Here is a 14,032-nt window from a genome sequence, read left to right on the forward strand (position 1 = left end):
GCTTTAGTGAGTGTGTGTGTGTGTGTGTGTGTGTGTGTGTGTGTGTGTGTGTGTGTGTGTGTGTGGTGTGTGTTTGTGTGTGTGTATGTGTGTGAACATAGAAGAAACACTTACTCCTGTCATACTATTCCTGTGTGTGTGGGAGGAGGCAGATGCATCCTAACAGAGTGTTTTCTCAGGCTAGGGAAGCCATTCCGTCTCTATGGCTAACACACACACAGACACACACACACACACACACACACACTGCACGCTGCATGCTGATAAATATTTTAAAGATCTAGATGTATGGTGGAACCTGAGGCCGTTTTAGTTCAAACATAAAGCCTTTTCCAGAACTACAGAGAGTTTTAACATGTTGCTGTGACAACGTCCATCCCTCCTTTGAGGGATATGATACATATCATATGATATTGGTTTCCTTAGAACGACCTCTTTGGAGGAACAGGTTCAAAGCTCTATAAACGTCTGATTTCCCCTGGATGGTGATGGGGACAGGATGTAGATGTGCACACTTCAGTGAGCTGTTAGTGTTAGTGCAGAGCTGTTTGTCTTTCTCCAGGACACCTTTGAGTCCTCTGTGAAGCAGAAATACAACACCTTTGATTTTACAGCAAACCCTGATCTCATTGTCATCCTGCACTAATATCACAACACAGACCTCCACTCATTTAAATGTTAATATATCTCAGCTGTATTTAGTTGTCCATGTGTTCCAGTGTAACCTTCCGATGGTCAGAGTGAGAACTGATCAACAGTCAGTAACTTTATTTTGAAAGTCTGCAGGAAGTCTGCCCAGCGTGCAGTAGCAAAGTGTCTTCAGACGGAACTTTGTGCACGGTCTGAGGAGAGGTAACCCGCTGGTCCAGTCTGCAGCCTGACCACTAGATGGCACTTAGTCCTGCACACTGCTGCTTTAAAGTGACACACACACACAGAAACACACACACACACACACACACACACACACACACACACACACACACACACACACACTACAAATCTGTAATAGTCCACATTTCTCAGTGCAGTACAGACTGTCAGTGTCTCCGTCCATCAATACTCTCTCTCCTTAGAAGAGTGAAACACTGCTGCTGAGAGACACCAGACCTGTGTGTGTGTGTGCGCGTGTGTGTGCGTGTGTGTGTGTGTGTGTGTCTACATAATTAAGCAGCAGCACAGTGACTGATAAATCCTTCTCACAATGTAAGGCATCTGCTCTGTTTCCCATCCTCACCTGGCTGTGGTTCAGTGGTCAGAAACCTGTCTGTGGTTCAGGGATCAGAAACCTGTGTGTGGTTCAGTGGTCAGAAACCTGTCTGTGGTTCAGGGATCAGAAACCTGTCTGCCTCTCTCTGTGAGCCCTCCCCCCTCATCTCTTAAGTGTTGGTCTCATAAATAATAAACAGAGTAAGCTCTCTGTCCTCTGTCTGATTGATGGGAGGATCTCTGCAGCTCCTACATGTTACTCTCTGTATGAGCATCAGAGGATATGATGGAGGTGTGTGGGCAGACTGACAGCAGACTGAGCAGGTGAACCTTACCTGCAGAAACCGATATATGCATTAGAGCTGCATGAAGTCATATCATCACCACCATCATCATCATCACCACCATCAACATCAACATCACCACCACCATCACCATCATCATCACGACCATCATCTTCACCATCATCATCACCACCATCAACATCAACATCACCACCACCATCATCATCACGACCATCATCTTCACCATCATCATCACTATCACCACCACCACCACCATCATCATCATCATCATCATCATCATCATCATCACCATCATCATCATCATCACCATCACCACCACCACCATCACCACCATCACCACTATCACCATCACCATCACCATCACCATCATCATTACCACCACCATCAACATCACCATCATCATAATCACCACCAACATCATCACCACCATCAACATCACCATCAACATCACCCTCACCATCACCACCATCATCATCACCATCATCATTACCACCACCATCACCATCACCACCATCATCATCACCACCATCACCACCATCACCACCATCACCACCATCACCATCACCATCACCATCACCATCACCATTACCACCACCATCAACATCACCACCATCAACATCACCATCAACATCACCCTCACCATCACCACCATCACCATCAACATCACCACCATCACCATCATCATCACCATCATCACCATCACCATCACCATCACCATCACCATCACCATCATCATCATCATCACCATCATTATTGTGACACCTGGCTTGTTCTTGTGTATCGTTACTTTTAGTAGTAACGTACTGCGTTACCTCCTGAGAAAAATTGAACCCCCTTTGCGACTCGTTCCACATGTGTGTTACATCATCAGGACGGTGTGTCGCCTGCTGTCCATCTACCTTTGAATGTATCGACTCTACCGTCATTGCATCGCCTTGTTTACGGCCCATAATCTGTAACAGTCTGTTACGCTCACAGATTACTTTATAACATGTTACCCCTAACTGATTGTTACTTGAAGATTTGGTAACTAATCTCAGAGGTGCAGCTGCTTTTTTGTTAGTAAAGAACTGTATAAACCACAACTTGGTAATAATTAAGGTTATAACAAACTAAGTTTGAACTTACTTACACTTCCTTTTCCAGTTTTTCACAGTGATCCTAAATGATTCACAATTAACTATCAAAAGGCAGTAAAAGAGGTAAAATCAGCATATTTTTCAGACAAACTATCCTAAAATATCAATAGAAACTATCTGCTCAGTGGACTGTCTGCACAGATGATGAACTCACACATTTACTGCACATTTTATAAGAGAGAAAATTCAGACTCAAATTTGACCAGATATTCTAATAATCTTTTGACTCTCAACAGTTCTCTGACTTCTGGTAATTTTGAAATATATTTCAAACAAGTAATTATTTAACTGAAACTGAAGAGATAATCTGGAGCCTCTGTTGGTAAGTAGTTAGAGCGAAAGTTTAATATGATCTTTGTTATACAAGGTAACAATGAATAATGTTTTACCTGTAACAGCAGGTAGAGGTGACTCCTCAGTCCTGTCAGATTTCAGTGCTTTGGACTCGATTGATCTCTGATCTTCTGCTCTGACAGAAACCTGGGTGCATCTAAGAGGAGCTGCTCTACATCTGCTTACATTCCCGTCTCTCTGATTCTCTGATCTTACAGCTAACACCTGTTCATCTCAGCACATTTTACCTCGCTCCTCAGCCCACTGTAGTTTCTATATAGATGCTGGATGCTGTCAGCCCCGTCTGTAGTTTGCATTTGTTAACGATATAATCTCAGAGATCTCAGTTTCACTCTCTTTGGCGGCACCTCATGGCGATAAACGGTTACTGCAGCAGCACACTTCCCAGATATCCAGACAGTGCTGCATGTGTGACGTCCACGGTTGGCTCCGTTTGTAACTCTTGATTTTCCTGGCTGATGGTCGCTTTCCTTTTCAGACTGTTTGCTTCATCTGAGCGTCGAGTTTGTTTCTGTTTCTTTGGATTTTCACTTCTTGTTGAAGTTGTATCTGTAGTCATCCATCTTTTCTTTGTTTGTATAGCCCTAATAGATTACTGTTTACTCGCAACACTTGCAGAGAGCGGAAAAGCAGCCGCTTAGCTCCGCCTACCCTCTCTGGCAGACCAACCACTGCTGGCTGATGGAAAACGCGTCACTATCTGGGCGCCGCCACAGACACCCAGTCTGTAATAATACTATATACTGCAAATGCAAAGGCTTTCATCAGTGGGCCATAGGCTCAGTCACCATGTGTTACCTCATTCAGAGAGAGATAGAGACTTACAGACATTTATTTACATGAACATCTTCAAGATTTTTAATTTAAAGGCTGCAAATAATTAAATAATTCATGTTTCTTTATATTTAATTTGTATTTAATTTAGACATAAATCTTTTATATTTGAGTTATATGAAACAATATATATGTATATATATATTGTGATATATTCTATTGATACAGGTGTTAAAACTGTAGCGAAAGGTGGCTGATTGCTGGTGTTAGGTTAAATGTCCACAGATTATATTCACAGTTCACAGACTTTGGGTGCTGCAGCAGTTCAACGTGCTGCTCAGGTGTTCTGTGTGAACCAGCCATGTTTCAGAACCTGTTGTCTCCCACCGCTGTCATGTAGACGACTGTTGGAGCCCTAGAACTTTATAAACTGTTGTTTCTGTCCTGTGACACATCCTGCTCTGAGCTGTAGTGTTAGCACACACCTGAGGATTTACGGACAGCAGCTGATTAGAGCTGTGAAATGAGATCAGGCTGACTCTAACTGATTGTAACACTCAGACGAAGAACATGCCGCAGAGCTGTCTGACTGAAGATTATTATTATAACAGACAACATCAGTGTGTGTGTGTGTGTGTGTGTGTGTATGTGTGTGTGTCTCAATGTAACTGCTGATTACCATGCATGAGTTGAAGGTAACAGGAGCTGATATCTGTGTAATCTGGATGAGACGGTTTGGTTTTCTGTTCATTAAATGTTTCTGTGACAGAAAGACGACATCATGCTGATAGAATGTGTGAACTCTTTAATACGTGCAGCAGAAAGAACAGAAGTCAATGACATCTGATCCTAAACTATAAAAACATTGTTATTTAAAAGTACTTCACACATTCGTAGGAAGGAAATGGAATGATATTTAACTGTGTGTGTGTGTGTGTGTGTGTGTGTGTGTAGGATGATGAGGTGGTCCTGCAGTGTTCAGCTACGATCCATAAAGAACAACAGAAACTGTGTCTGGCTGCTGAAGGCTTTGGAAACAGACTCTGCTTCCTGGAATCCATCTCCAACTCCAAGGTACCAACGCACACACGCACACACACACACACACACACACACACACACACACACACGCACAAACACACACACACATATACTCTAATATATAACACATAAAAGAAGAAGAAGAAGTCAGTCAGAGGACAGGTTCATGTACACTCTACAACAGAGAGGAGACATTAGCTCAATGATGAAATGACTCCATCATTGTTAGGGCCAGGGTTAGGGTCAGGGTTAGGGTCAGGGTTAGGGTTGTCCTGTTGGGTGACAGAATTTGAAGGCATTGATGAAAACCAGAGACTCACCTGATCTGAACCCACCTGAACACCTGACACATTGTTAGACAGAGCTCTGACAGTGTTTATTTAAGCAGAAACCACGGGGGCTGAGAAATAAGGTCAAAGGTGAAGTACAAACGCTGCAGTTCCTCTGGTGTCCACTTGAGGCTGTCTCCAGCAGTGAGTCAGTCCCCATAGAGCCCCATGTTAAACTTTACTGCAGAAATAAACATGTTTACAGCCTGGTACAAAAAACAGTTTGGGTCTCTATAGCTCATTTCTCTCTTCATGACAGCTGTACGGGGAGAATCTTTATACAACTCACCTGTTTACTTTATATTAAGGCTTAAAGTGATGCAGCATTAGGGGCGTGGCCTCTTTGACTGACAGGTGTTCAGTTGCACTTTTGGCTTATCACACACTGATTCTATGAGCGGGAGTACATATTGTGTCTATTGTGGTGTAGTGTTTGATAGTCTTTAAAGGGGCTATATGTAAGGTTTTATGTATATTAATCAATCAAATATCATTTTTATTGCCAATGTGTGAAGGGATAGTAGAGGAACTGATAAATTGAGACCTTCCCCAACTTCCTCCATCGGCCCTAACAACCTGTGGGCTGACTTTTATAACAAGAATAAATAAAAACAAAATAAGTTTTATCTAGTGAAGCCCGTCTGACCAAACAGGAAGTGACCGACGTCAGGGGGAAAACTAGAGTCAACATCAGCAGGGCATGCCAATCATGGAGACCTTTGAATGCTTTTTACTCACAACTTATTGTTGTCATAGAAACAAAAACAGCGTGCAGCGTTCTCTCACCAGGTGCAGCGTTTTTTTTCTTTTTCTCTCACAGCACAAGAGCTTCATCTGGTAATTGAGTAATTTGCTGTTTGGTTACGAAGCACAATGCCAGATCCATGCAGGGTAGATATGTTAGAGCTAGCTGGCTAACCTTAGCATGCTCGCTAACGTTATGATTACCAAAATACCATCCGATTGTGTATGTCAGAGTTGTCAGTCTAGCTTGACAAATAACTTCTCCACCTAACATGATACTAACTGAGGTGTGATGACAAACAGTGTTGATATTGGACAACATTATGCCGGTCAATGAACACGACTCGTCAGTGAAAAGTAAACAGAGCCGGTGAGTTCTGACACTGAGCATGCTCAGTTTTGTGTGTCGGCAAAAACCCCGGATGCTCGTTCATGTATGTGAGTGTCGACTGCAGTTCCCGAATGAGGACTTTTTCAGTTACATCTCACCTTTAATAGTGTTTAATAGTGTTTGATATGTTTGATAGTGTTTAATAGTGTTTGATATGTTTGATAGTGTTTAATAGTGTTTGATATGTTTGATAGTGTTTGATAGTGTATCCTGTATTAAAGTGTGAAACATCTAAATGTTGTTCCAGAATGTTCCTCCTGATCTGTCCATCTGCACCTTCGTGTTGGAGCAGTCTCTGTCTGTACGAGCTCTGCAGGAGATGCTGGCCAACACCGAGGACAACAACGAGGGGGTGAGTGTGACACAAACACACACACACACACACATTCGTTGCTTTCTGCTGTACACACACAGCACGGAGGGGGAGGTGAATGAATGTACTGTAGACTGTCTGCAGGTGAGACTGCTGTCTGATGCAGCTCACAGAGGAGGAGAGGAGGGGAGGGCAGGGAGGAGCAGGAGGAGGAGGAGGGCACTGTAGAAGGCCCTGATCAGACGTTATTTTTGCAGCACTTGAAGATGATTTTCAGCATAAAGAGCTGAACATCATCTTCAGTGAGGAGCCGTCCACTGATCAGTGTGTTTGTGTCTTTCTGCTGATGTCGTGGCTCATACGTCAGAGTCTAGAATCACAGCCATCACTTGAACCTCATTTCCCCCCTGTGTGTTAGGACACACCCAGTCAAATATCTTAGGTATGTTATCATTTATGCGAGGCATGTTTAAGAAGTGATTGGTGCTGAGTTTGGGGTTCTTGTTATCTCTCTGATTGAAGGCTAACAGGAAAGTAAAGCTAGAAAGACGATGAAGGACTGAGACTTGTTTAATCTGATCAGTTTGATGAGTCTGCTGTGTTGTATGAACTAATTTACATGAAGAAGAGGTGGAGTCATGTTTATGGAGGACAAAGTACACCACCTCATTACTTGAGTCAAAGTTTAGATCCTCCTGGTCAAACCTTGCTCTAGTACAAGTGAAAGTTGCTCAATCAAATGATTACTTGAGTTAAAGCCTGGAGAACTCGCTTTTAAAAATACAGAGTGTACATTGTGCTACGTTATGTTTGTTTAGAAAACATGATTTACATTTTTAAACTCACATGCTGCAGATTTCAGAGTTGCAGCTCCAAAATAAAAGGAACAATAATAAGAATTTTTGTGATGAAGTTTGAGCGCGTTTGAGCAAACCCCACACAGAAATACACCAACACACTTTATTGTCTTTGGGATTCTAAAAAGAAAAGAAAATTGATCAGCCGACGTGTAAGGAGAACATTCAAAGAAATGAAGTGGAGGCAAAAGTACGAAATTTGTCTTTCAGTTGAGTAAAAGTTCAAGTTTCCCCCAAAATAATACTCAAGTAAAGCACAGATACTCAAAACATGTACTCAAGTCCATTTACTTTGTTACTGTCCACCCCTGGTAAATTCAGACACACTGAACAGTCAGTGAACTCACCACAGGGGTCTGTCATGCACCACAAACTGATCGATCTCCTGATCTCCAATCAATTCAATCTGAGGATCATTGAGGTTCCTATACATTACAAACATACGGCATTTTGTGTGTGCGTGCGCGTGTGTGTGTGAGTGTGTGTGTGTGTGTGTGTGTGTGTGTGTGTGTGTGTGTGTACACTCCATGCTGTTGTGATCGGGGTCTCCTTGGGAACAGAGCAGGGGCTGCAGGTTCATAAATATATAAGCAGTCTTAAAATGTTGGTGCTATTAAAGCTTTAAAATTACTCAAATTAGTTTACAGCTCAAAGACACACACACACACACACACACACACACACACACGCACACACACACACACACACACACACACACACACACACACACACACCACCGCAACCATGTCCACCATAGACTGTGTAAAAAGATGGCCGACCTGACAGCTCCCTAATAGTGAGTCCAAACCCTCTCTATCGCCCCCTGCTGACTGGCTGCAGTATAGGTCATAAAGCCCGCCTCCTCCATGTTAACAGATGGGACATGAGTCAAACTATAAAATCAAAATACATGACACATTTTTTTTCTCAAACATGGTTTGTGTCATTATAGTTAGTTCTTATCATGCTGATTTATGTCCAAGTGTTCATTTTTCTGACAAGTTAACTTTTAATTAGTGATTTGATGCGGTCAAAATGATGATTGACAGCTCTGTTGACAAATACGGCTGCTGCAGCTGATCAGTTCCTGATTAGTAGAGTAGAGGAGGAACGGTGAGTTGAGATGTAACTAAAACAATCACTACAGTCATTGAAGTTTCCATACCTGTGAACGTTAACCTCAGACCAACACAAGAAGCTGTTCTGTTGTTAAACACGCCAGCGTGTGCGGTAGTGGCTACGGCCCCTTCACTCGCCGATCTCTACTGCGCAACTCTGACTCCAAATGACGTCACCATCGCAAGATGGCAGCGCCTATCACAGGGGCTATTTTGGCATTAATTTGGTACAATGAGAGCAGATGGAGACGTGTCGCCCATCTTTATATGCAGTCACTGATGTCCACTGTGTCCGTGCCAAGGTGATTGGGGTCTCCTGGGGAACAGAGCAGGGGCAGCAGGAGATTCGTACAAGCAGCTGAACAGCAGATTTAGGAGAGAAAAGGCTGAAAACTAACCTCTACAATGTGCTCATTGTAAGGTCAAACTGTAACCATCAGCTACATGAGGACATTTCAAGGACCAGGACAGTCTGCTGAACGTGTTGATGTGGTTTTCATGTCTGTCGTTTTATAAGCTTTCAGACATATTTTAAAGCTGCTCTCCACTCCAACGATGACATCATCCACTCTGCCCCCAAGAAGTCCGCCCAACACACATTCATTAAAAAACCTGAAACAAACTTGCGCTGTGATTTCATAAAAACTGTGTGAGCTATCAAAATACCTGTTTAGGCCAATAAAGTGCAAAGTGTTTAAACTTGAAATGATATTTCTGTGATAAAGCTTGACGAGGCTGTGTGGCCGAGCAGCCATACGCCTGCCAGTTCTTCCCCACAGAGCTCAAAGGCTTCTTTAAAAAGAAGTTATTCTCCTTCTTGCTGAGAGTTTGATGAGATGATCGATAGAACTCAGGATGGAGTCAGAGCCCGGAGTTGTTAGCTTATCTTAGCATAAAGACAAGAAGCAGAGGGGGAAGCTTTTTCCAACCTTTGAAATGACTCCTACCAGCCTCTTTGACAGGAAGTAGCTGCATCGTGTTCAACAAGAAATACCAAAAAAATCACAACTTCATGTTCATTTATTTATTTTGTTTACAGATAAAATTTAAGTTCCGGTATATCGGAACTTTGGACAGAGCAGGCTAGCTGTTTCCCCCTGCTTCAAGTCTTTATGCTAAGCTAGGCTAACCAGGTCCTCAGTCTTTTCTCTCAGTAGGAATATAAATATGTTTCCTCACCAAACCCCATTTATATACCAAGGTAAAGACCTCTGATATATAAATCCTTGCAGCAGTCACACCCTCCTGATCCAACAGCGCCCCCTGTTGGATGGATTTCTGTGTTTTTCAGTGTCGTCTGTGAAATGACTTACTGTTCTCTCTCTCTCTCATTTCCACACAGCATGTAGATGTGGAAATCTGGGTAGGTGTTCCTCCCCCTGGTGTCTCTGTGTGTCATGGTCCTCACTGTACTTGTGTTTCTATAGTCATGATCATCGACAGTATGAACACCAGCACAGTAACCATACACCGACATGCACACCTGTGTTTCTGTCTTATATTCAGTGTATCTCTGTTGTGAGCTGAGCTGACATATGACCTGACCAGTGTGGGGCCTCTGCACTGAAACATGGGCTGCTGATTTTACATGTTTGTTTTATACTTTGTTCCTCCTGCCAACATTACTCACCACAGCACCACATTCATCCGCCGATAAAAATAGTCCCTGTAAAATGCACCATTTCCTCCTGCTGGTTAATGAAACTACAGAGGCAGCTATTGAAGGACATATGTGAGAGTTTTTAACATGAACATTTACACTCGTAGAATAGAGACGTCAGCACGCTCCTACTTGGGATTAGGTGACAAAAGAAAAATAAAGAATAAGTCTAACCTTGTTTTACATAATTTACTGATGATATGTTTATTAGACACACATCAGCCACCAGCGCTTCCCTATGGAGCTACAGCTGCTGTCACTCTTACTCTGTACGCTGAATTATGACATGACTGTGTCGACAGCGAGACGTTTTTTTATATGAATGCAGCTTCATGAGAAAAAACATTTAAACATCCGAAGTCATTCTGTAACAGCTGTAATCTGACCTGTTGATGGTTTCAATGTCTTCACGTTTGTTATGCAAATGTAGTGCTGAACTTGATTTTAACAGTGTTAGGGCCGATCAGACAGAACACGTTTTAGCAGCTGGGGGCTTTGTGTCATTGTTTTTGCGTTGCAGAGCGCCTCGCGTTTTTCCGCTGAGCGCCTCGTGTTTTCCCGCTAAGCGCCTCATGTTTTTGAGGAAAAACTCTGAGCGCCTCGAGTTGAAAAAACTTCAACTCAAAGCAAAAAAGCGCCTGACATCATGGGTATTTTTTTCTCGTTGTCCAGTCGGATGAAAGGAAAGGCGGGCCTTCTGTCAGTTTACAATATAACGGTTAGGTTAATGACAGCTAATGATTCGGTGGTTGCCTTAACAACAGTAGAAAAAAAAGCCAGCCCCAGCTGCTAAAAGGTGCTCTGTCTGATCGGGTGTTTAATTCCACGAAAAAGGCAGTGTGGTGCACCTCGCGTTTTACAGCCTGCAAAACACGTTCTGTGTAATCGGGCCCTTAGACAGCTGTTATTTAATCTGAAACATTACAGCTCTGTGGACATACCAACACAGCACCGTCAGTCAGTGCTTCACTGTGAACTACATTATTGGAACTTCAGAACTCTTAAAAGATTGAACATATCCCCATCTGAAAAAGTGTTATAGATTAATAATACAGAGTATTTTACTCATCCGTTTTTGACTCTCTTGGTCAGGGAGGCAGTTAGCTTAGCACTGCATAAAAGCAGGAATCAGAGAAGACAGCTGCCTGGCTCTGTCCAAAGGTGAGTTAAAACAAGATCACATGTGATCAGCGTGTTTGAGCCTTTGTTGTCGACAGACACACTGAGCAGGTGATGGACCTGATGTTTCACAGCTGCAGGGTGAAGTGTGTTTAATGTCATGTTCCTTCATCACAGGTTGATCATCCTCACTGTGGGACTGACTTCAAACTCCATCATATGTTTCCTGTTATATTGTCTCTGTAAGGTTGTTTATGTTGATGATGAAACTTCGAATAGCTGTTAACAGAAGACAAGCTTCAGCTCTGCAGTGTACACACACTCATTCATGTGTGTGAGGCTCTGTGTGTGTTAATGAGGAGCAGAGAGAGTGCCGAGTAGCAGGAGGACACACACACACATACACACACTGAGGCACTTTGTGATACCAACACACATGTCAGACAGACACCACACTCTGCAGTCTGTCTGTGGCTCTCTGAAACATGTCAGTGTGTGAGGCATGTTCACACTGCAGAGTTGTTCAGTAACGTTACTTTTAAAAGTAACTCGGTATGTTCCTGCGTTACCTCCTGAGTAAAGTAACACGTTAGATCACTTCTGTGTTACCAGAAATTAACCCCCCTTTGCTCCTCGTTCCACATGTGTGTTATATCATCAGGACGGCGTGTAGCCTGCTGTACGTCTACCTTTGAATGTAGACGCAGTATAACCTTTACAGCTCTTTATGATGCTAACAGTCTGACATTGAACTGGGCAGAGGCATACAGTATTAGGCACAGCGGTTTCCATGACAACAGTACAACACAGGCTCTTAGTCCCACCAGTGTTGTGGAGCTGTGTTTAGCTGCAGATGCTTCTTCACGTTTGAAGTCGAGCTCTTCACAGCTGACGAGCACTTATCCTCCAGACACAGCTTACATGTCCTCGTCATGTTGTTCTCGTCCCTTTCACCCAAACATTCAGAATAATATGAATATTTCCACAAAGTAAACGCTGTCCTCTCTGACAGCTCGCTAGCTGAGTTAGCTAGCTACACATGCACACTGACACAGCTGTGTTTACCTCCTGCTGGTACGCTGCTACCTGCCAAGAAGGAGGAGACAAACAGAAACAGAGCTTCAGGGAGTTTCTGTGTCTGTGGAGACAAAAGGAAAAGAGAAATACAGGGATTTATTTTACAGTAACAGATTACTGTTGATGAGAAAGTAACTAAATAACAGATTAATGTTGATAAAAAGTAACACGTTACATTACTTGTTACAACTGAAAAATACTCTGAGTACTCTAATGGATTACTTTGAAATGCGTTACCCCCCAACACTGCTGCAGAGTCCTGAAGAGAGCAGGGGACCAGCGGGTGATGGTTCGAGTCCAGCTCAGACCAGTTATTATGGAGAGAGGACTCGAGGTGCCAGCTCACCTCCAACTGCAGATAACTGCTCTGTGCTCATGGCAAACAAACTATAATCATCAACATGAATGATGTTTGTAATATTTGTTTTTTTAAACAGCACAAATTTATTCCACTGAACAACATAAAGTGTGTCATCTAAAGTCTCATGACCTGACACACCTGTACATGACGCATGTAGCAAATCAAAAGGTTTTACACATTATATTATAGTATTTACAGGTTTGTAGTTTCAGTGAAAAGCAGCAGTTTGACCCGCGATTGGTCAGACTGTTTACCTGCTGTGAACGAGGCGCTGTGATTGGATGAGTTGAAACTATAAACACAGAGCATCAATAACCTGATCATTATTCCACAGACAGCCCTGGTGATGTGACAGGGGTGTTACCTTTAACCTCTGTCATGATGTGATGAAGTGATGTTACAGTTGAATGTTTTCATAAACCTCACAGATTAAGATTCTGTCTGTTTCTGTGACCTTCATCTCTCTGTAGTAATATGTATATTTATCTGTGTTCAGCTCTCTCACTGACTTCCTGTCCACTCTGTTTATGGATAAATGTGTGATTATCTCTCCATCAGTGACTTCCTGTTTATTGACTTCCTGTTTATCGATCTATCAGTGTTTCTGACTTCCTGTCTGTATTGATAAATAACTTCCTGTCTCCTGTCTCTCTCTCTCTCTCAGACGGCTCAGGGCGGCAGCCATCGGACATTACTGTATGGACACGCTGTGCTGCTGAGACACTCCTACAGCGGGATGGTAAGTGCACACACACACACACACACACACACCTGCTCCTCTCACTGTAACTCTTAACATTTAAACAACAGGTGATTCTGTGAATGAAAACAGCATCTTTAGAGAAAAATATGAGACAGCAACTGCTCAGTGAACTGATCAAACTCTGTGATGTGTGAAGATCGGGCAGCAGGTGAAGGACCCAACACAGACTGCACAGGTACACTGATGCAGGTCAAAGATTTATATGATAAGTTAGCGCACAGGTTAAATACAGGCAGTTAGACGGCTAACACAGGTAAAATACAGGCAGGTAGACGGCTAACACAGGTTAAATACAGGCAGCTAGACGGCTAACACAGGTTAAATACAGGCAGCTAGATGGCTAACACACAGGCAGAATTTGGCAGATGGTTAGAAAGGGAGGGAGACAGGTAACAGGACCAGGTGACTGAAGCTCAGAGGAACAAACAGAGGGTGAGACAGCTGCAAGGTAACTAAACACCTGGCTGCTCAAAAAAAA

At 43.0% G+C, this 14,032-nt stretch overlaps 1 protein-coding gene across 1 annotated transcript in view; it reads left to right on the top strand.

The window, feature by feature from the left end:
- Positions 1-4,783: 4,783 nt before the first annotated feature.
- The window catches only part of ryr2a (ryanodine receptor 2a (cardiac)), a 104,039-nt gene continuing 94,790 nt past the window's right edge, over positions 4,784-14,032 (top strand). Inside the window, exons 1-4 of the mRNA XM_069663995.1 lie at positions 4,784-4,855; positions 6,534-6,638; positions 9,917-9,937; positions 13,456-13,530. Coding sequence (XP_069520096.1) covers positions 6,606-6,638; positions 9,917-9,937; positions 13,456-13,530 — 129 coding nt within the window. The 5' untranslated portion in view covers positions 4,784-4,855; positions 6,534-6,605. The remainder of the gene's footprint in view (positions 4,856-6,533; positions 6,639-9,916; positions 9,938-13,455; positions 13,531-14,032) is intronic.

Source organism: Semicossyphus pulcher, unplaced genomic scaffold, assembly GCF_022749685.1.
Source record: "Semicossyphus pulcher isolate SPU_LCO1_2020_fin unplaced genomic scaffold, fSemPul1.0.p SCAF_16, whole genome shotgun sequence".
Lineage (NCBI taxonomy): Eukaryota > Metazoa > Chordata > Actinopteri > Labriformes > Labridae > Semicossyphus > Semicossyphus pulcher.